The sequence below is a fragment of the Populus euphratica genome, unplaced genomic scaffold (genome assembly GCF_000495115.2).
Source record: "Populus euphratica unplaced genomic scaffold, PopEup_1.0 scaffold149.1, whole genome shotgun sequence".
Taxonomy (NCBI): domain Eukaryota; kingdom Viridiplantae; phylum Streptophyta; class Magnoliopsida; order Malpighiales; family Salicaceae; genus Populus; species Populus euphratica.
Window position 1 is genome coordinate 380186 of NW_011499946.1, and position 24211 is coordinate 404396.

The following is a 24211-nucleotide window of genomic DNA, read 5'->3' on the forward strand; positions in this document are numbered from 1 at the left end:
GTAGTGGCATTACATACCTCTCTTCATTATAAATTGCTTTAATTAATTATCAAATAATCCAATCAAAGAACAAAAAAAAAAAAAAAAAACACGATCCCTCTCTCTAGGGCTAGCAATTCATCTTTACAACATGACTTCAACTCTTCTATACATATAGAATTGGGATCTATCACATCAACAAATCAAAATTGTTTTAATTTAACGAATTGGGTTCTTGTAAAAGAATTTCTTATTTACATAATTGGTTCATAATCCTCAAAAAATCAAGGTAATAGAATGAGCAAAGATTGTTTTCCAACATGCACGCAAAATTACCTCCTCTGTAAGAGCCGCAAAGGCCTTTTCATGTAGCTTGTGGATGCAAATACTGAGTAAATAGGACAAAATGACGACTCCCAGTACCACAAAAATCAGGACCTCAAAGAAATTCAGATATGCTTGCTGGTGTCGAGAAGAAGATAAACCAAACCGAACAAATTCTAAATTAATTTATTTTTTTCTTTGAAAAGACTTTCAATCCTTTTGAAATTATAAATATCAATCATTGGATTAATGGAAATAATTATTAAATTCCAAGTGAAGGAATTTATCATTTCATTTCTCCCTGCATTTGATCAAATAAATGTGATTAAATTGTACGAGGAAAGGCCAAATAGAATGTTACCACTTTTGCACACTTGGTAGCTAAACTAGTCCCCCAACTATCAACTGATTCTCAATGTAGTCCCTATGCAAGAGCCCTCCTCACCAACTGGATCCCAAAGTTATCGCGCAATTCTCAACTGGATCCTCCATATGAAGCCATCACTCTTTTAAAACAGGAAACATTGAAAACAGTGACATTTCATGGCATCGATATGCGATTTTAATTGCAAAGATAAGAAGACACGGGTGCCCGGGGGGCATAATTGAGGAAAATCTATTTATTTTTTTGGATTCAAATGAAGAATCTCTTAGTTCTGGGACCTGTATTAGAATTGGAGATCCCTTTATTTTAGCCCAACTCCTATTTTTCATAATTTTCTCTTTTCACTCAATTTAATTGAATGTTGTTAGTACATATGATTGTAGGAGGAGGGGCCTTGAAGTCCCCTTCATGTGCTACATAATTAATTATAGAACTAAATAATTCAGCTATTCATCAAGCTCTCACACAAAAATAAAAAATAAAAAGAAATGATTTAATGCCCTTAAATACCACGTCATGGAAAACATCAACCAATAGTCATTCTTTATCTCAAGTTTCTCGGCCCTACGTGATGCTAGGGTTTAGGACCTCTTAATAAATCCAAAACTCAATTTGAAAAGAATTAAAATATCAAGCCTAGTAAATCCAATTCAAGAAAGGGCCCACCAGTTGAATGATTCAGAGGAATAGGTTGCTAGAGTCCATACAGAGGATTGGCAGAGCAATTTCTTGTAAAGTATTAATTTGAGCCTAAATATATTTTATATTTTGTTTTTACTGTTGTTGTCTTCTTCTGTGTCTGGAAATTTGGAAGGTTTTGCATTATAGAATTGAAAGGGAATACCTGCAAACATTTGTCGTGGTTTCTGTCTTTAAATGCTGCAACATTCTCTCTGGATAATATTTTAAGACACTGCCATTAATTTATTTTTATTTTTTTAAAATGAAGCATGCCTATATTTGTGAGAGTGGTATGAACTCACCATTTGCTCGTTCAATTATTTAATCATGGTTAATTTAGTTAATTAGTTTTATTTTTTGAACTGGGGTCAGAATCACACGGCCTGACTGAGGTATTTTAGGGCAGGGCAGGGCAAGAAATGGAGATATCTTGAGAATTAAGTTGAAAAATGAAGTTAATATTAATTCATCTGGATCATAGTTCCTTTCTTTCTCCTTTTGTTTTCTTTTCTCACTGGACGGCTTCAAATGTAAGAGAATTAGGATGGAATTCATGTTTTTTTTTCAAAAAAATTAGTGTTTTGCATAAAAATCTTTGCTTAAATCTTTATTTAAAATAGTTGTAAAGTAAATTTTTATATTTTTGAAAAAACAGATCTGTTTCTACTATTTTTGTTTATTCTTTCATGAGATAATAATTAAATATTATTTTATATTTTAAAATAAAAAAGTGAGAATTTATATGTTGGTGGATTATATGAACTAGAGGGTTGCTGCTAGTCACCCCTAATGAAACCCAAAAAAAAAAAAAAGAAGCGAGTGCAGCTTGTAGTAAGTAGCAAATTAAAAAGAATTTGTGCTTGAAACGCTACCAGCACACCAATATATGTTAAACATAAAATAACAAAACAGTCCTCGACTGGTGTTCCCATAGTACTATTACATCGTTAAAAGGACAAGTTTATCATTTTACTAACAATTCTGTCTACGCATAGATTTTCGAGCCTGTCAATAGCACAATCCAGGTACTGAGAAAATGGGTAAAACTAGTCTTTCTGTATAGTTAGGAAATAAGAATCACTTCCAATTTTTTTTTTTAATCCGTTAGACTATATTCTTAAAACGGTAAAACAAGGATTTTTGTATAGTTACACTATATTCTTAAAATTTCTACAATAAAAAACTTAATATCATTTAACATGCAAACAGATATAAAGATATTTTTTTAATGTTTAATAATATAAATTATATTTTAATATCTTATTTATCAACTTAAATAATTAAATTGAGATAATTCTTTAATATTGTATTAGAGCTTTGATGACCTGCAGTTACGATTTTAAATCTCATCATATCCATTTATTTAATAAAAATTAAGCATAAAATAATATAAATATATACAAATTTCAAATAAAAACTTTAATTGAAAGGACATGTTGGAGAATAATATAAATTATATTTTAAAATTTTATTTAATAATTTAAATTTTTAAGTTAAATTGACTATTTGATAATATAATAGTTATATAATAGTTTGATGGAGCTCATAATTTATACAAGTTTTGAATTTTTTTTTGAATAAATTTTCTTGTTCTTGCAAATTTATTAGAAATTAAAGCAGCAATTATATTTTTAAAATTTTAATTTCTTTTGGGTTGGGAGTGCACCTCCACAGCCGCCACAAGTAAGGACAATGACAGTCCCCTTCCCGTACTCCCTTCCAAAAGGCCCGCATCACGTGGAAACATTTGTTGCTTGTCTTGGTATCGCTCTCTCTAATTTCCAAACCATTTTATTTATTTCTTACAAGATAATTATTATTTTCTGTTTTTTTTCTTGTCCCAGCAAATTATATTCTCCTCTCATTAAACGACATTTCTAGGGATTTCTTCATGGATACTCCCACCTGCTCTCCCCCCTTCTTGATCTGTACTATTCTCGTGTCTAGCTAGCTATCACCCTTAAAATTCATGTTCTGCTCTTGCTGCCAGCCATTGATTCCTTGGTCGACACCTTTCGCCTTAATTATCACGACTTTAATTTACTTAATTATCTTATGATTGACCCCCACCGTTTATATATTCAGAGATCGAATGTTAAATAAAACCTCAGACCACAATATATTACATGTGGATGGATCCCAAATCCTTCATAATTAAAAGATAGATCACTAACCACAATTACACGTAATTGTTGTAAAACGAATTAGACGTTAAATTAAATTTAATGGTCTGTGTTAATTACAATTTAATTTGTAAAACGAATTATATGTTAAAGTTAATTTAAGTAGTCGAGTGAGCATCTCATTTCCCAACTCTAATCTTTAAATAAAGCCTATTTGGTATCTATGTGCATTTAAAGTATAACTCTTATATATAATTATGTAAGAAATACCTAGGAAATGATCTGCGAAAAAATAAATTTAAAAGGAGCACATATATACTATTGGACACAACAACCCAGAAATGAAGACAGGAAACTTTATCCATAGAAAGAACATGAATGAATGCATCCAAAGCCATTATATTAGCTAAATCCAATTCGAAGTAATTAAAGTCATTAGCAACATAGGATTTACCAAAAATAAGTAGGGCACACGATTCGACTAGAAGGAGATGAAATTTGATCCCTTGGTTCCAATTGTAGCTGGATCTTGTCCACACACCTGGACATGCATGTTTCCTCAATAACTAATGAAAACCCTAATAAAAACTTCATAGAGACTCGATAGATTCATACTTGTCACTGGTTGGGACCAATAAATTTATGCACATGAGGAGTCTCTATCCAATGTTTCCATGCAAACGCTACTATCTTTTTAAATTTATTTGAATATGGTGAGGACAAACTTCCATATTGTTTGCATTATAAATCGTGTCATTTTCAAGCTGAACAAGAAGCAAGTGATGAGAAAGATAATACTTACAACAATGCTCGCTCAAAAACAATAGCAAAAACAACAAAGAAACAGTTCAACCGGTTTCCCCACTAATTATTTGATAGAAAAAACAATAATCACAGTACCCTTTTAATTTAGCCAATCGATGCTCAAAAGGTTTTTTCTTTATGATATCTCTATCAATCACAACACCTCCATCTATATACCTAGGGCTACACCCCCATTTAATTGTTCGTGCTTGCTGCTTGATTATAAAAGAATATTTCTAGGTTAAATTAACATCTAAATAATAGTGAAGAATGAAGGTTAATCTAATGATAATATTTAATAGCCAGCATTACTTGCAGGATTAGCTCACCTTTTGGTCTGTTCGAGTTGGCTAATTTAGAGCCATTAGGGGCAGACGATGACAAAAAAGCATGATCAGATTGAGTTGGGATACCTTAGTTTCAGATCTTTTGACATAGTAATTAAATGATACTTTACTTAAGATCCTCTTCCATAATTACGTGCCAGGATGTCGAGCACAAAAAATAAAAATTATGATTAATCATTCACAAACACAAAATCTTATTTCTTCTATTTTCTTGTCGTTTCTTTTGGATTTTTAGTTTGATAGTGAAATATGTGGAGATCATGTTGAGGGTAAACGACGAAATGAAATGAAATGAACCTATGTATTCATGCACTCCTCGTATCTCTTATCCCCTCATGAGGCTAGAAGAACTACTCTCGAAGAAATTAAAATTATATGGTAATTACAAACTACCATTTCTAATATGTCATTAATTTCTGTTTTATCCCTAATCATATTAATTTCTAATATTTAATATTTTTGGTTTTAGTAAATTTAGAGAATATGGTACGTATAGGATTAATATAATTAAAGAAAAGTGAATGAAAGTAGGATTATATATTATCATATTCTTGAAGTGTTAGATATTTGGACGTTTAAAATGAGACCGTAGGATAATTATATAAATGTTTTTATATTTTTCACCGAATTTAATTAATTATTTGGAGAATTCTCATTTCACTAAATTTGCTCTCCTTAATTCCTACGTGAGGATAAGATGACACATATAGATTTAACTTGCTTGTATATATGAAAATGACATGTATTGGAGTAATTAATTTTTTTTCGTATTTGAATGCATATTTCTAGAATTAACTAGTCCAACGTGTATAGCAGCCCAAACTAGGAAGGGATAGCACGTATCTTATTCGATAAACAACTAGCTCGCTCTAATCAAAAGATTAGTTTTATGCTTGATGTGATTTTATGCTCTGATTAATATTAATGACTAACAAATAATTACTCAATTTAAAGATTTAGAGGGTTAAATAAAAGTTACTGATATACTTATATATTTATATTAACGATGTATTGCACCTTTTTTGATAGATTAACTCAACTCAAAGGATTAAATAATTAGATAAAATTACAATTATTAGTGATTTTATATGAAATCTTTAACATTTATTTATAATTTTCTGAGTCAAACAACTGAAAAAAACTAATTGCATATCAAGAATGAAACACGGATTTGCATTTCTTTTCTTGAAATTAAGTTTGGTTTTTTGCGATGGGGTGTTACAAAAATGAGTTCCACACGGCCGGTTAACATATATAGTTTGTCATTTTGTTTATTTATTCTTGACAATGACCTCCACATAATATAAAAAAAATCAACTTAATGATTTCTTAAAGCTAAACACACCAAAACAAAAATTTAAATATAAAAACAAACGGTGTCTAGCAAGTGTTCAATATAATTCTACATTTATAATTATATTTATTATATTCTTTTATCATATTCAATTCTCCTACATATCCTTTAATCAAGTTTTTCTCCCCTGAATTGATAAAATTATATATGTGTGTGTGTGTGTTCTGTTTTTATATTATCTATCTGTTTTCTTGGGCTTTAGAAAAAAGAAAACGATAATTGAAGCCTAAGAAGGCCCATACTCATTATTGATGGGCCTTCCATCTATCTGTCCTTTTGTTTTCTGTTCCCTTTAAATTATGAAAATCAAACGGGTCGTTTCAGTGGGTTTAAGGGCTTGCCTGAAATGGCAAAAACACCAATTATTTTAGCTGAAGCCTAGAGAAGGCCCATCCTCTTTATGGACCTGGTGGCATTACATATAATTTGGGATTCTTTTCACGTTCCCCTTTGCCGTTCAAAATCGAAGAAATATCTTATCTTGCGACACCAATTATTTAAATAAATAAATTTAAAAAATAAAATTTAATAAATATATTATCTTGAAATATTAAATATTTAAATTAATGTTTTTTATATTTTTTTCTTAATTTTTTTGATTTATATGAAGATTGATGCCTTTTTTTTCTTTCATTTTGTTTAGAGAGTCTCTTATAAATGGCATGTATTTTTTTTTATTATGCATTTAAATTTTAAAGAATTTTTTTATTCATTTTTATTTTTTTTATATTTTGTATAGATGAATTTTATTTTTGAAAATTAAAAAATTCTTTTTATATAATATTTCTAATATGTGCATCCTTGAATAATTTAATTTATTTTATTTTATTCAATAAATTTAATTTCTCCTAAATTTCTCAATCTATATCTTTTTTTTAATTTTAATTTTATTTATCATTTATTTTTTTTATTTAGTAACACAAATAGCTCTTGATCTTATTTGATTATATTTATACATAATTTTTTTTTTTTTTCATTGAAATATTTTTTTAACTAAAAAAAACATGTTGAAAAAATCTATGTATATAAGTTTTTTTTTTGAAAAAAAATATATGATCCATAGCTCATTTCTAGGATCTAGTGAGACCTCTTGTTCAATTGCGCACATGAAATTGTGATATGATAGGAATTTCTGTGGAGATCATGGCATTATAATATATGTTACATATACTGTTTTAATTTTTTTCCCCTTTCTTCTTCTTTCCCCCCCTTGCTCTTTCTCCACGTGGAGTCTCTCATTGTTTAATTACCAGATGCCTTAATTTGTATTAAAAGTTCGTCCCTTTATTTTTTTTTTTTTTAAAAGAGTGCATGCGGGAACAAGTGAAGGCCCATGTTACTAGATATATTTGGGCTCCCTTTATTAGTTTCAACTGGGCTCCACAACTGGGCTATAAGTCTGGATTGGGCCCGGGTGCCGGTAATCGTAGTGAAAAACATGATTGTGCCGGTATCGTATATTGTTTAGACAAGAAGGGAAAAAAGGAAGCCCTCTTCAACTACCTAATGAATATTGGTTTCAAAACTCTATATGGTTAGAATAATCATTAAAAAATGTGATGATTTATTTATAAGTATAATTATAATTCAAAATCATAGTTTAGAACATATTGTAAGGTTTATTTTATAAATTAACCTAATATATTCTGGCATGAAATGACAAATCTGACATAATTCATTAGTCATTATACATTATACTTCATATATATGGTGGGTCATTACAGTTCAGGCAAGCAGTACACCTATTATTAGGAGACTTCGATTAAAACCAATAACTATGTTCAAATACAACAAGATTTTATATTAAGAGAGAGAATAACTCTTTATATATATATATATATATATATTATTTAACCAGGGCTTCATCACAAGTTTTTTTAAATAATTTTCTGTTAGAAAATTAAATCGTTAGCTCTCAGAAAACATCTTTTTAACAATAAATGGATTCAGAAGTCAAAGGAAGATGCATTTTTAACTAAAATATAATTAAATAACAAAGCATACACAAAACATATTTTAATTATGCATGTTTGAAAATGTGGTTATGGTTATTTTTTAAAATATTTTTTATTTGAAAATGTATTAAAATAATATTTTATTTATTTTTTAAAAATTATTTTTTACATAAACACATTAAAATAATATAAAAATAATTTGAAGTAAAAAAATAAAAAATTTAAATTTTTTTAAATACTTTTAAAATATGAGAGTTATTTCCTACACAACAAAAAGTGGACTTAACAGAGTTGGTGGAGGAGGTTTTAGAACAAAGCAAAGTTCTATAAATCTAAACAAAAAGCATGAGTCTTCGAAAATATAAATTATAATATGTTTAAAAGAAAAACAGTTCAACTGGGCATGGTAAGCATATAGCTTTGCAGGCTTGATTGAAATACAGAGCAAGGATTGCTGACGTGAACCACTGATTAGCCTGTGCCCTTGCAAAATCCCGGAAATGTAAATGGAATGCTAGTTCCCTTACATGAAACTGTAACTACAATTGTTGATTGTAGATAAATTAATGGAAGATATAGCTGAAAGAGAAAATGGAACGATGATGGATAAGAAGCCAAAATTACTGTGGGTGAAAGGAACACCAATATATGCAGAAAAAGAAGCAGGAATGGAGCAATCAAGATATACAAAGAGCAAGTATATTTTAAATGAGAGCACAAACAATTGTTCAAGGTTGCTTTTCATCAAGATACACCAAGATAGACAAAATCAAACTGTGTACCTAGATTTTCTATGACAAACCAATGAAAAATCTGTGATCTTCAAATATCCATGTTGTTTTTCATCTCCCTGTGTTTCATTACATAAAGTTTAAAGATTCAACCTTGACAAAAATAATGTAGCAGAGCTGAAAGGCTAAATAGAAAGAAGTGAGCGAATGATGAACCCTACAATGAATCAACTGTGATAAAACAAAACATTGTTATCCAAACCAGGCTGCCAACAACAACAACGTGCAAGAAGCATGCCAAGAATGCATTTGACCCAGAAAGCAACGCACGAGGCCCAAGTACGAACATACAGAACAATCCAAGATGAAACAACAATGAAGGGAAAAAATAGAAGGCAATGAGAAGAACCTGCCAAAGTTCCAGGAGAGGGGATCAACAGAGAAGAGATCAAAGTCCAGCAAACAAAAAAGGGAAGCAATCCCTCAGTGAAACAACGCAAACCGCACAAGTCTGCATATTCAACGAAAGCAACTCAAAATACTAAGATGACCGCAAACAAAAGCAAGACAACACAAAGGTATCTAAGCTAAGGAACAGAACATCGCGAATGCTGCAACTAGAAAAACTCAAGCAAGAATAATTTCTACCTAGAAAGAACACTCAGAAAGAGATAGACATCAGTCTCAAGAAAGATGAACCCAAAAAAACGAAGAAGAGATGCAAACGTAAACACATCCACTCTCCAATGAACAAAAATGAGGTCAAAGCATTGGAAGTCCAAGAACAACAGTAGCATAATACAATAATAATTAAAAAAAAAGCAATGAAACAGGATCCCTAATGACGTACAGGAAGCAGTAAGAACAAACAAACCAGAACAGTACTGAAAACCAACCTGGTCACAACAGAACAGGTGTAAAGGAAAAATAAGAGAGGCAAAGCACTGAAAATCCCCAACTGATCATACAGATTAAACAGATCCATTGCAACCCAATGTTACCCAGGAGACAAACACTCAGCCAAGTAAGCATAACATTTAATGCACAATCATTTCTCTGGGTCCACTCCTCTAAAACACGAGACACGACCAAACCAAAAAAACCAGCAGGAACCCTAGCCTAAGAAAAATCACATAATTGCTTTCCACTCAAGACAACATAGTCAACACTTCAGAAGCAACTCACATGACCATCTGAGCATGGAATAATGAGCCTAGATCTCGCGGGAAGCAGACAATCCAAGGAGAACTGTGCAAGTCCACAGTAAAAGAAGTCATGCTCTCCAGTACACAAACAGTTTTTGCCCACATGCTTAGAGTTTAAGGGCAGTTTTGAATTACAAAATGGTAGTTAGTACTCTCTTTCTTTAATCTTGCATAAACTGATCTTAAAGAATTAATTTGGAGTTGAGACTCAACAAATATAAATCCCAAAACCGTCTGTCGATCTTTATAGAGACAATTGAATGCTACCTAAAGGTATAGCACAAGAAATTGCAAAATAAATAAATAAATAAAAGCAAATTATATTGTTCCTAGCCATCAATGATCAATCTCTTTGGAGTTTTTCAGGCTTGTTGCTGACAGCCGAAAGACTAAAGAATCCTAAATCAACAAACACAATTTTTTTCTTTCCACACAATTTTTTTAATACACGTTTCTTACAACATAAGCAATTATATGATGATAACTATTGAAATTCAACAATGCCTTCTAATATAGGTTACTTGGAGACTTAAATTAGTTTGTAAACAACTTGATGTTATAAAAGGATATTTTTCAAATTCATTATATTTCTCATTATCAAATAACTGTCTCATTAATAAATCAAATTAATTATTATAAAAAAAAGTTGTAGACAAAACTGGAAAATATCCCTAAAGAATTGGATGACCCCACATTGTGCTTCAACCCTTTTATTTACATTAATTGAAAAATAACAAACACAAGAATAGAGCTTGGAATATTAAAATTCCCAAATAAATTTAACATTAATTCACGTCATTTCCGATGCTGCCATGTCCTTCTCTCTCTGAATTTTTCCGTTCCATTATACCCATCATAGTCAGTGTCATCTTCATATTCCATACCATTATAGTTTTGTTCTTCATCTTCATCAACCATGTCTTCCACATCCGACACCCCTTTTGTCCCCTCCAGGCCACCATTCAGCCATTCCACCACCTTCATCATGCTGGGTCTGTTCTCCGGGTTGCTATCGGTGCATCGCATCGCGATCATGATTGCTGTCTCAAGTTGTGCTCGATCATATCTTCCCTTCAACCTAGGGTCAGCAATATGATCAAAAGCACCCTTTTGGACATATGGGGTGACCCATTGAACAATGTCACGCCTAACCCCTCCAGGGAGCTTCTCTAATGGTTTTTTCGCACTGATGATCTCTAAGAGTAAAATTCCGAAGCTATAAACATCACAACTCTCTGAAACTTTCCCCCACATCGCATATTCGGGAGCCAAATATCCTAGGGTTCCCTTTACCCTTGTGGTCATGTGAGTAACCCCTTCTGGTATCAACTTTGCGAAGCCAAAATCTGCTACTTTTGCTTGAAATTCTGTATCTAAGAGAACATTACTTGCCTTTATGTCCCTGTGTATTATATGAGGATTGGCCTCATGGTGCAAGTACCTAATTTTCAAACAAGTGAAAAAATACATTTATAAACAAATTAATTTCTCGACAAAAATTGATGATTAATTTACTTACGCTATTCCCTCAGCTGATCCAATAGCAATGTTCATTCTCCGGTGCCAATCAAGTAAGCAGTCGACAGCGAGTTGGCCATGTAGATGGGCGATCAAGCTATGATTAGGCATGTAATCATAGACTATCAGCCTTTCATCTCCACCTGCATAAAATCCCCTCAAACCTAGCAAGTTCTTATGCCTCACCCTCCCAAGTATCTCAACTTCCACCGCGAATTCCATCTCTGCCTTTGCGCTCATTGCCTTCAATCGTTTAACTGCTATCTGCACAAGCAAATTGAAACATATAACTAACAATCCAAGAGAATAGATTATATAGTCTGTTATGCCTCAAAAAAACTATGTATCGAAAATTAAAGGAACAAAAAAGGTGGCCATGATTCTATGTATTGCCTCAATGCCAGTACTTGTCCGACCCCAGTAAACGCTTCCGAATCCACCTTCTCCAATCTTATTATCATTATGAAAGTTGTTTGTGGCATGAAGAATCTCCTTCAGAGTGTAGATTTCCCATGGATATTCCCTACTGCTATTATGTGCACTAAGAAAAAAGAGGAAAACTCAGTACAAATCATTTAATCTGCACAACCTTAAATTGCGAAAGTAAATGAAAAACCATGTCTAACGCACCTGATATTTGGTTCTTCTTTTCGGGCGGCACAACAAAAACATTCCAAAATCATTTTTTTTGCAAGATAAGACATGGCCAAGAAGATGTACAAGCAGTGAAAAGGAGCAAAGTGTTGAAAGAAAAGAAAAGGCGAGTCAAGCAAGTAGAAGCAGAAATATTGTCGAGTTCAAAACACCAGGGAAGGAGTCTAGTGGTGAAGACAAAATGCAGCCTTGTATTCCAGTGCTTTGTTAGTTTCTATAAACTATTAACACCCTTTTCTCCCATTGGAAATGTAGATTTACTAATTAATTAATTAAGAATTAATCTATTTGTTTAAATAATGTAAAATACAATTAGTCTATAAGTGACAATATATTGTTCTATTGAAAGAGACATGATGATTTCATTCGGGATGAATTTTGCTTAACCTCCTTTTTTTAGTGTTTTAATGCAGTCTATTAGAGTACCTTAACCTCCAAAGGAATTGAAAATAATTGTTTGAATAAAAGGGTTACGTTATCATTAATTGAAAGGGTCATACATCATCAAATCCAATTAATTACTATCAGTCTATTTCCAGCTTTTGGTGAGTTCAGCATATGCTAATAATATTTAAAATATATTTTTTATATTAAAAAAAAATATTTTTTTAAATATTTTAAAAAACAACTACTACCATCTAAATATAATCTAAATATAATCATATACGTTAATTAATATTGGTGGGATATGCGAAGGAATCAACCAACTTCGGCCTGACTTCTACATACTATCCATATTAAAAAAAATGAGATTGTAAACTTGTTGCTACAAAGTTTTCAACTTTTTAGACCCAGAAGAAGAAGAAAACAATCCATGTACATTTTGATTCTGGGTATCGAGGCCATTTGAACTACAGGTGCTCTAAAATTATTTTTTTAATTTCTCCATTGTTGTTAGATACTTTTTTTTTTCTGGTCTTCGATTCTGATATTCTGGCAACATTTGTATCCAAAAAAAAGAAGGAAAAAAGCAAAGTGAATTGGCCTGAAATGATTGTGGTCACTATTTCTCAATTAGGCCACTAATTAATCAATGATTAGTAGGCTTTGCATATTAATCCTTAAACCGATCTCAAGGCCTCAAGCCCATCATATTTGCAAACTTCCAAGAGCAGCCCATACCATTTACCTTGCCTTTGAAAACAACAAGGAGGCACAACAAATGTTCTATTCTATAACATGCAATTTACATACACGCATGTATACACCTTTCGATTGATTGGATTGCACAACAATAATTATAATCCTCTCTTTCATATTCAATTTTGAATTTTATAATGAAAAGCTCATTCTCATTATTTTATATTACTTTTTTTAAAAAGAATCTTTGCATCAATCTTTAATTTTTATTCCTTGAAGCTTTTTGCTGTTCGGTAGCTCTCCCTTTGACTTTTTGGGAAATTCTTTATAAACAAATTATTGATTTTTTATTCTAATTTGATCTCTAATCACATCACAAGGATATGTTCTAATTTGATTTGGTTTGAAGACCTTCCCCTTACAAGAAGGGTTATATATTATTAATTTCGACTGTGAAATTAATGGAATATATGCATCTTCCTCTTCGGAAACGAATGACAAAAATGTGAGCATATTTTGACATATCATTTGCTGTCTCCTTCCAAATACAATTATATGAAAGCAAATGGGGATATGTAATGAATTTAGGATGATTTAATTAACTGAAATTAATGTTTTCAACGCTTGATTAATTTTTTTTTGTTTTTAAATCATCTACAAATAGATTAAACATAAGTAGTGTACAAACACATAAGCCAAGAAAATTACATAACAAGATTAAAAGGGGGGAATGGATTGCTATGACTTGCGACAAATTCAGAGGATTTTAATTGTTAAAATCAATTCCATTCCGAAATGATAAACGACTATATATTGCTTTGATTAGTCCCACTCAATTGCTTGATTTCATCGACTTGAGACCTTGTTGATGCTCACCTCAGCTCCAAGCTTAATATCATTAACTGTGAGTAATAAAGATTCAAAACATAGATATTGGTTACATCGTACCATTAGATATAAGTACTGAACTTAATTAATGAAAAAATAATGAAGCTCGTATAGCCGAAAGCAATGCTTAAAATTCTCTACTTATAGGACAACAGTACTCTTGCAAAAACAAAGAGCTGAGATCTCAGATTTGAGTAATTAAAGCTTGGAGTTTAGTGAAAGCATTTTCCACACATTAATCTTAAAAATCAAGAGCAGTGCTGCATATTACAGTACAAGTAAGCTTACATAAATTATTACTTGAACCAACATGTTTGGGCCATAGGCTATACCAATGAATAGTTTAGGAGTGTTGGTGGGCTTCAAACCCAGCCTAATTTTTTTATAAAAAAATAAATAAATAATGCATCATTTCAATTATTATAGTGATAGCTGAAAAATTAAAATATTAAATTTTTTATTAAAAAATTTAATTTTTAAACCATTTTAATTTAAAATTATCGCATCAATATTTTTATAACACTCATAAGTTATTTTATGAACTCTAAATACCTATTAAATAATCTAGAAGATCAAAATCAAACTAAATTAATTTTAACTTATATTTTTTTTTATTTAATATTAAAATACAATTATCATAACGCTTATCTCATTTCATAAACCCTCAGCATAAAAAAAAAAAAACTCATTTTAATATTCGGAAATATAGTAAACGTTGACTTTCGCTTTCATTGTCAAAATCCTAACCAATAATTGAGAAATATTACAAATAAATAAATAAATAATTAAAATCAACCGAGTTAAGGCAGCAAAGCTCCAAATCCTAAAATAAAGCCATCACAAATAACGAAAGTTATCGTTTCTAGAACATCAATTGTAAGTCCAGATCCATCCCGATCTTCTGCAATAACTCAAACCACCCACAGAAGCATTAACAAAACATTTTTAATCTTCATGGATACCCTCAATATCACAACAGCCAAAAAAATATATCTGGAAGTAGCAGAGTTAAAAAGACGAACATCAGAACCAAGCAAGAAACTCATTTACTCTATTAAACTCTTGCTTGGCAAGATTGTCAACCATATGATTTGCTTCTCTTAAAACATGAAAACAAGACACAGAATCCAAAAGAACAGCATAACGAGAGGTGGAAATGAGCAAGTCATGATATTTCAAAGGTCTAATAGGATGCTTGTTCATCCAAATAACAACAGAGGCAAAATCAGAATCAATAATGAATTTCTTCCAAAAAAATCCATTCCTTGAAGAGGATAATTCAAGGGCTTTGATTACAATATGCAGTTCAGCCTCATTTGACTCCTTAATTCCTACAGAGACTAAAAAATAAACCTGATCCTTAAAGAGGATAATTCAAGGGCTTTGATTAGTCTGTATGATTGTAACAATAAACCTAATCCTTCTCCTATATATGAAAGCATATCTTTCATAAGAACAAACTCTTAAAAACTTATGGAGACAATGCTTCATGGGAGATCTAGTTAAGTTCAGTAAGTTCGGATTGGCTATCATTCCATAGCAAGGTCAACCACTAGATGGTACATGATGTGATTCCTAGATAATAGTAAAACGCCTTGCATCTCTCTCTGAAGGAATACCAAAACTAGTGAAGGTATATAGAAATGTAAGCTGTACACACATGCATGCATGAAACTACAAATGCAACCATTTCCCATGTACGAACTATGTATAGCTACATTAAAGTAAATGCAATTTTATTCAATACCAAGTAAGAAGATGATTTGATTTCAAATCATATATAAATGGTGTATTTTATCATGATTTTCAAATTGAGTGGTGCACATTTACATTAGATCCTCTCATGTTCTTGAGAACATAATGGATCGTGCTCCTAATAAAATCTTAACCATTGAAAATTGATTTATCTTCAATTCAAACAACTTCACATATTTTAATAACTATTAATTATCCATGTATGAACTCAAAACTTTCCTATGGATTTGAATATTCAAAGATTCAGATTTTATAGCATGACCCGTCATGTTTCAGGAACGTGAGAAGATCCAAATCTAAAGTTATATATCTCAAGAATAAACTTGTGGCCCTTTATGTTCATGCTCAGTCACTTATGAGTGTTCGCTTGCCATTAAGATATATCAGCCCTTGATGTTTTATGTTAGTGGTCTTACCAATTGAACCTGAAATCTTCTACTGACATAGTTTGCAAAGAGTTCAAGAAATTGATACGACAGTTACACACTTAATATCAAAAGAAGTTAACCTGCAAAGTTGAATCATATATTTGCAGCAAGCTAGCATATATAAGCACAACTAATTTAAATCTAGGGTTCATATATATACGAGGCCAAAATTAAGGGAAAAAAATGAAGAGAGAGAAGACACGAGCCATTTCAAGGCATGCAGAGTGTAATGTTGTCAATCACTCATATCTTGACAATGAGATCACATCAATTAGCTTTCTTTTCAGCCTATCTGCATCAATGCAATTCAGATTGCTAGCCTGCAAGGGAAATTCACCAATGGAAGACCAAATGTTGTTGGATGTGGTAGTAAAGTTAAAGCAAAGATCATTCAATTACAAAACTTGGAAAGAAATGAACTAAGGAAATTGCAATACCTGACATTGGATAGTGGTATAGTGCCTTTGACCTTTATGGGTTGAAGTACATCCAACAACATCAAATCCCTCTTCAAGCACTGCTTCTAGCACTCTTGATAGAAGAATCCCTTCCTCTCCAGGGCCTCTAGTTAAAACAATCTCCAATCCATCCAAATAATGGCAGACCGTAACACTGTCCAGCAAATTATGGTCTGAAATCTCAGTCCCTTGCTCAAAAGTACTTGAGCTGGACAACTTCTTGAGCTTATCTCTCTTGGCACTTAAATCTTGGATGTTACTCTTTAGATGCTTAATATATTTCACAGCCTCACTCATGTGATCAGAAATTGAGCGCTTTCCCTGCAAGATTTCCCAATATCAAGAAAAACCCTTAAAGCATGACCAAGTGTAGATCAAGAACACCAACCTCAGGAAAAAGAATATGTAGCCATTGAGACAATATGTGTAAATATGGTAATTGGGGTAGTCATTTATCACAAATATATATATATATATATTTTAATCTTTTATATATTCTTTTCCGGCCATAATTATGAAAACCTAGCTAGTAAAGTTATATGCTACATAATGAAGGAAGAAATTAAGTAAAGCAAAACAGTTTCATGACCTTGATTGAATCAGGAGGGAGGAGGTTTCGAAGTGAGGCATGAAGAGTGGACATTTGTTGCCTCCTTTGCCGTTCGATTTCCTTTCGAGCAACCTTCTTCTCATCACATCTAATATTTCCACTATCATCATTAGCATTTGAAGTTGCTAATATTGTATGTGCCTGCGGGAATTCTTCCACTGATGAGTTGGTTAGGTTACTAATTCCATGAAGGGAATCTTGGCCCAAGATCAGATGCTGATCTTGATCAATATCTTCTTGGTAGGGATTAGAGGAGATTTGGGACCAATATTCATCACTACTTTGTTCGAATGGAAACATTGGATCAAGACTAACTAATCAAGGATTTTAAGCTATATCTTGCTGCAATAATGGACTAAAGAATTGGATACGGTTGTTGTTACAAATGGTCCTCGATCAATAGTCTAATATAACAAGATTTCCCTCTGAAAAACATCTTAATTACGGTCTACATGGAGATAAAACGTGGCCAAAAGCTTGGTTTGTGGAGGCGCTTTTGCTTTGGCACTGGAGAAATGGCAACCCCATAGCATTCACATTTTGGTGGACCATCATGTCGGTCTCATATTTTGGTTTATGCATGCAAAGATAAATGACGAATTGCAGTGAAAAATGAAAGGAAACAGTAAAAGACCTAGGAAATTGTCTGGTTATTGTCTTCTCCCCCGTGTTTCAGATTCTACGCCTATATGTTTTCTTTTCTTTCTCCTTTTTTTTTTTTCTGTTGTCTCCTAGGCTATTCTTTTTTTAGCCAAAATCTTAATAAAATCTTGACTACTATCTTAAAAAAAAGACCTAGGAAATTTTATAAAACAATAATGATTATTCAACTTTATATTCGTGTGGACATGATCTCCCTTTATGTGTTGAAGATGACAAATTATTTTGATTTTAGACACGAGTCCTAGAAAGTACCGGCACAATTTCGTAAGACTTTAAACATTTTGGTGAGTTGGATTGAAAATGACTCGAGGCTGATCAGTGATTGCCTATTGAAAGGTAATGGAGTGTTATCATAGAATCCAAACATAAGTATAGATATTGAACTCGATTATTTCTTTTGTTCTTGGTGCTAAGACTCGATCGTGGTCGGTGCAATGCATGTGTTATAGTATATTGATTTACTAGAATATTGACATGCGATTCTATAGCCGATCATGTTATTATTTTTTTAAATATAAAAAAATATTTTAAAGTTTTTGATTTTAATAATTATATGAGACCAATCAAATTCGGTTTGACAATCATGATCCAAGAAACTTCAGCTTGGCGGTTATACCAAACTCGAGAACCTTGAATCTGGTGATCATGGTTTCTTGGGTCTAGCAGTTATGGAAGGCTAAAATGCCTGGGGTCTGGCGGTCATGTTTAATTCATTTTTTTATAATTTTTTTATTTGTTATAAAAAAAGCATTTAAACTATTTTTAAAGTATTCTAAATAGAAATTCTAATTAATTTTTTTAAAATATTTTTTATATTTTATAAAAAATATTTAAATTTTCCTTAAAGTATCCTAAACAGAAATTCTAATTAATTTTTTTTATATTTTTTATAAAAAATATTTAAATTATCCTTGAAGTATCCTAAACAGAAATTCAAGTTTAGAAATTACATATAAATAACAAATCATTACAAAAATTTAACCTAACATTTTAAATTTAAAAATGCAAACCATATTTTTATATTGAAATAGTTCATTTTTTATGTTTATAAATTTGTTATTTCTTTAATAAAAATTCTATCTTCTCTTTGTTTTACTAAATTTGTATTTTTTATATTTTTTACTCAAACTCATTGAAAAAAAATGTTTATTTAATGGGTGATTATTAATGATTTTTCTCCAATGACAATATTACTTTATATTTTTTTAACAATGCTAGACTACATGTGTTTAGTTTCATTATACAATTTATGTAGTTTTTTTCTTTTTATTTTTTATCATGTTTGTCTAAACCTTTTTATATGGATTTATGTTGCAAATGAGGTTTTTTTTAAAGATAAGACTCAAGTTGCTTGGGTCTAGTATACTATAAAGATGCAGCTTTATGTTTTTATACTGTAAAAATATAAATTCAATATTAAAATACTTAATATTTTCTAAAATATTGCAAAAAGAAATATATATATATATATATATATATAGAAAAACAAAAAAAAAACCTCTACATTTTATGCATGTGACCAAGTCTCTCAAAAATATTTATATTGTATTTCCATATTAAAAAAATTCAAAAAAAGATACTTATTAGCATGCACATTGGGCTTTAATAACCAATTTATTAAAGTCATGAGAACTAGGCCTATATTTTAATAATATTAAAAAAATATTTATTTTCTTTTAGTATTTAAGATTTCAAATTTATACATAGGACATATTCCCAACATTAGATAAAAGGATAGTTCTTTTATTTTTATATGAATATTAGAATGGTTAGGTTTTTATCTGATAAGACAAACATTTTCTTATTAAGAAGGACTTTTTTTAAACTTTAGATAGATCAACAATTATAAAACATAACAATATCTTAATTTATATTAGATAATTAAACGATGCAGTTTATCTTAGAAAAGACATATTAAGGGTGATAATATATTCTCTTTATACAACTAGTCCCCATGTCCAATTTTTGAGACCAGTTAGGGTTCCTAGTGATCAAAATATTAGGTGATGACTCTCATTCCCTCTTTCTACTGATAAATAAAAAAAAATTCATTGTCATGTCTATTTCCTCACACCATACCATGAATTTCAAAGAAATGATCGTCACGACACTGCACACATGCGACACTAATAATACAAAACAACAACAAAAATAATCATACTAATAATAGAAGATATAATTTCTATTAAAGGAATAAAAAATTCATAAACATAAAAAATAAACTATTCCAATGGGAAGAAATTATTTGAATTTTTAAATCTAAAACATTAAATTAGATTTTTTTGATGATTTATTGTTTATAAATTATTTTTAAACCCACATTACTTGGGTCTGACAAACATGTCTGACTTAGTTTACTTGAATAATTACAAAAATAAAAATAATAATACAAAAAATAATAAGAACAACAACAACAACCATTTAAGACACAAACATCTTGGGTTGAGCAAAACATGTCAAACTTAAGGTGACCCAAGGCGTTTGAGTCTGGTAACCATACGTGACCCAAGTTTAGTTGGGTCTAACAACATGCCACGCCTATATTACTTGGGTTTGACACACATGCCTGGCCCAAGTTTGCTTGGGTCTGCCATGTTAGTTGGGCCTAGCAAAACCAAGCATATGGGTTTGCAGCTATGCTAAACCCGCGCAGCTAGCTTTGCCATCAAACATGGTTACCAAACCTAAGGTGCTTAGGTTTGGCAACATATACAAAACCCGCGCTTCTAAGTCTGCCATCAAACATGGTTATGGTTGCCAGACCTAAGGTGATTGGGTCTAGTAACCTATATTAGACCGGCATGCCTGGGTTTGCCATCAAGCATGGTTACGAGACCTAAAATGTCTAGGTCTGGCAACTCATACGAGACCCAAGCAAACAACAAATAAAAAGAGAATAATTTTGCACTTTAGTTGTCAAAAGAATAATTGTGTACTTTAGTTGTCGAGAGAGGAAAAAAAACACAAATAATCAATCATTGGCGGCAATCTAACCATGATATGTATACACGACACAATCAATGTAGAAAAGAGCACGACTACACATTTAGTGACATGATGGCTGGTCATATTTGGTATTAGGCAGCGTCTCACGCACCTTTTTAATGGTGCGAGTGCTGCCCACTCGCTGGGACGTATGGAACATGCTCCAACAGTTTTTTAATTAAAAAATAAAAAATACAACTTGAAAATACTAAAATGCCCCCCATAATCCTCTTAATTACACAAAATACCCAAGCACAAATATCAAAATATCCCCAAAGGCAAAGCTTACTTTTTATCTTTTTTAGGCTAAAAACGTTATTTTCTTGTACTTGGAAATTGAAAAATCCTGGATATTCTTATGGAAGAAAGCCAAAGAAATGTTTATCTGCTCATGAAAAGATGAGAAATTGAAAGTGAAAATACCATTACAATCCACAGTGAAATGTCTTTTAATCTATAGTGATTTCCTAACACTATTTAGCTTTTGTTATAATTTCTTTGATTTTTGTTGTCACACCTAAACATCACGGCGATCATTTAAAAATTAATCGTTCGATTAGAAAAAGAACATATATCTGTCATCTTGTTCTTTTAGGAAAAAAGTCTTGTTCAAGGAGTCGCCACCTAGTATTATAATCACTAGGAACCCTAACTGGTCAACAGAGATTCTATAGTACAGGACTGGTTACGCAAAAGAAAAGATGTTATCATCCCTTAAGCGTCCTACCTAAGGCCTTGCATTGCTAGTTTTGTCTAAAATTGTTAAGAATTTGTTCTTCTTTTTTATTTTTTATTCTTTTTTTTTATGTTCTTGATTCTGGCATTAGTGAACAATTCCTAGAAATATTTTCAACTTTGGCATTGGTACATATCACACAAATCCAAAAAATACAATACTCTTGACTTTGGTGTCAATGAATATTTTCGCAAAAAATAAATTTGAAGAAGAAATTTTCTATGTTGTTTTTTTCTTGTTTATCCTTTATTATTATTTTCCCTTTTTAGATGGAAATAAAAAAAAACATTGCATGATATATTTGAATTTAACAGTAATAGTCCACAGATTGAGCACATCTACAGAAAAAAACAAACACAAAGAAAAAATAAAATAAAGTGCGGCCCACAAATAAATCAATGAAGGCCCCTAAATATCTTTGAAATTTTATGTTATCGAAAAGGAGTTTGTTTGGTCAAATATCAAATTAAAATGGGTTAAAAATTATGGCCAAGACATAAGAGTGTGTTTTGCCTAGCACACCCTTAACAAACACAATTTGGGCAGGCTGGGTCTAAAACCCAGAGTCGACCCACCTTTTTTTTTAAGGGGGGCTGGATCTAGCCTAGTGATGCAGGCTGGGCTAGACCCAGCCAAACCGACCTGGTTACTGGTTCAAACCAGTAACCCGGTCGATATATTTTTCTTTGCAAGCGTGCACGAGCTACTTGCGCACACTTGCTACAAGAATAGGGTAATTAAAAGTGAAAATGAGAGGGCGAAATGACTTACCTGTTGTTGGACTATTGTTGTGAATTTCTTGAGCGAAGATTGATGGAGGCACTCGCTGCTAAGAAAACTGGTATTATTTCTTTTGCATTTTTTTTCTCTTCGGTGCATACACTGAGGTTTGTATTTATAGTGTTAGAGTCTCTTCATGTGTGAAAAATAAAATTTCAATCAAACTCTTTTTTTTTTTTGAAGTTTAAATTTGATTAAGAATCAAATTTAAAGATAGATAACTATCATTATCTTGAAATCAAAGATTATCTTGAAGATAAGGATAGAATGATAAAAGTATATTGTATTCTCGAATTTTTGTGTAAGCTAACAGATCATATTTTTCATCTAAATAAATCTTTAATAATTTAATTTTATATTTTAAATCCCATAAAATTAAATTAAAAAGCCAATAAACCAAAATTAAGTTACAATATTTGTTTCAAAATAGTTGCAAGTAATGTTTTCTTTTTCCTATTTTTAATGGTCGACGCACATCATATATGATGATAATTAATCAGATTTAGTAATCTCATGAAAGATAATAATTATTCTGGCTCGTAAACGAGACAATTTTCAGTGAAAAGTACTTCTTTAAGTTGTCTACTTAACATAATTCATGAATGTTTGTTAAAAAATATATTTATGAACTATTAGTGTAAAATACTTTTTTATTCTCGGAGGGTCCAAGCATGTATAAATTTTCTTATTCATATGACAGGCTTGAGTTAAAAAATAAAAAATTGGAGCTTTTATTTATTTATTCCTAATGGTTTTAACCAAAATTTTGTTGGCGATAATCTGACATTCAATTCTAAATATTCTGTTTTAAAATTTTGTTTGCACTATATTGTATCCCTTAGATTAATCTTCTAAATCGATATACTACAAAACATATTATTCTAAATTTAGTTTGGCATTTAATCACAGGCCCTTGGACTTCTTTTTATCTTTCTATATAATATTGAGGAATATTATCGAACGATGCTAATGCCAAGAATAGAGGCAAGCTAGAACAAAAGATATACTCAAGACAATTATAGGAATTGCTATACGAGGAAAGAAGAAAGAAACAAAACCAAGCTTATAAGCCGTCTAATATAATCCTTCTTATAAGACCACAATAGAATGCCTTCTGAAACTCTAAACAAGTCTGGACAAAACCAAGCTTGTATGTAATTTTTTTTTTTAATTTTATTCAACCATAAAGCAAAACAATGGAAAATAACTCAAACGATGCCTCCCAATTAGAAGACTCTTCCTGGAAAACCTTCCTCGCCAACCAGATTTCTCATACCATGTCGAAGGATAGCATTATGACCACAGATGATGGTTAGTATTTTTTTAGAGTGAGCATAGAATGGAATTTATTAGAAATTTGATTGTTATTGTGCAAGCTGATATGCAAATACTATTTATAATTAAATAAAAATAATCTTAAACTTCAAATTTTGATAAAATGAAACTCGAGCCACGCCAACTTACTGTTAAAACGGACTCGCTATTGGAAGTAATCGGAAAGGAGAAAGCTGGCCTCTGGTAGGAAACAGAGCAAGGGCTTGCCATAAGCAGGGCGGAGTAAGAATTCATAAATCAATGATTCAAGATGACGAGGGGGAACAAAATACTTCAATAAGAATCATGACTTCAATAAGAATCATGTTATTAGAGGTTCCATTTCTCGTACACTTGATAAATTACAGTCAAATAACTTTTATAGAAGTTCGTTTAATAGCTTAAAATATCAAATTAAAATAATTATTTAATTTTATATTAAAATTTTGATAAC

The 24211-nt window shown here is 31.2% G+C and overlaps 2 protein-coding genes across 3 annotated transcripts; both read right to left on the reverse strand.

The window, feature by feature from the left end:
- Positions 1-10539: 10539 nt before the first annotated feature.
- Positions 10540-12241, reverse strand: LOC105137565 (PTI1-like tyrosine-protein kinase At3g15890). 2 transcript variants are annotated; one of them, XM_011043352.1, is made up of 5 exons: positions 12037-12241; positions 11800-11947; positions 11408-11670; positions 10788-11329; positions 10540-10721 (listed from the first exon to the last, which is right to left on the reverse strand). In XM_011043352.1, exons 1-5 carry the CDS (start codon positions 12108-12110, stop codon positions 10684-10686), a joined length of 1065 nt encoding a protein of 354 aa, XP_011041654.1. In that variant the 5' UTR covers positions 12111-12241; the 3' UTR covers positions 10540-10683. The 2 variants fall into 2 exon arrangements, with proteins under 2 accessions (XP_011041654.1, XP_011041653.1); XM_011043351.1 differs by having other exon boundaries at positions 10540-11329.
- Positions 12242-16190: 3949 nt separating this feature from the next.
- On the reverse strand, positions 16191-17644 carry LOC105137564 (transcription factor bHLH118-like). Its single transcript, XM_011043350.1, has 3 exons — positions 17259-17644; positions 16649-16990; positions 16191-16531 (listed from the first exon to the last, which is right to left on the reverse strand). The coding sequence occupies exons 1-3, from the start codon at positions 17577-17579 to the stop codon at positions 16451-16453; spliced, it is 744 nt and encodes a 247-aa protein (XP_011041652.1). The 5' UTR covers positions 17580-17644; the 3' UTR covers positions 16191-16450.
- Positions 17645-24211: the final 6567 nt, after the last annotated feature.

Coding starts and splice junctions, on each gene's coding strand:
- LOC105137564 (XM_011043350.1), bottom strand. CDS start 17,579: ATGTTTCCATTCGAACAAAGTAGTGATGAATATTGGTCCCAAATCTCC. Junction 16,991..17,258: donor TCCCTCCTGATTCAATCAAG/GTCATGAAACTG, acceptor GAAATCTTGCAG/GGAAAGCGCTCAATTTCTGA. Junction 16,532..16,648: donor ATACCACTATCCAATGTCAG/GTATTGCAATTT, acceptor TTTCCCTTGCAG/GCTAGCAATCTGAATTGCAT.
- LOC105137565 (XM_011043351.1), bottom strand. CDS start 12,110: ATGTCTTATCTTGCAAAAAAAATGATTTTGGAATGTTTTTGTTGTGCC. Junction 11,948..12,036: donor AAAGAAGAACCAAATATCAG/GTGCGTTAGACA, acceptor CTTTTTTCTTAG/TGCACATAATAGCAGTAGGG. Junction 11,671..11,799: donor GGACAAGTACTGGCATTGAG/GCAATACATAGA, acceptor TTGCTTGTGCAG/ATAGCAGTTAAACGATTGAA.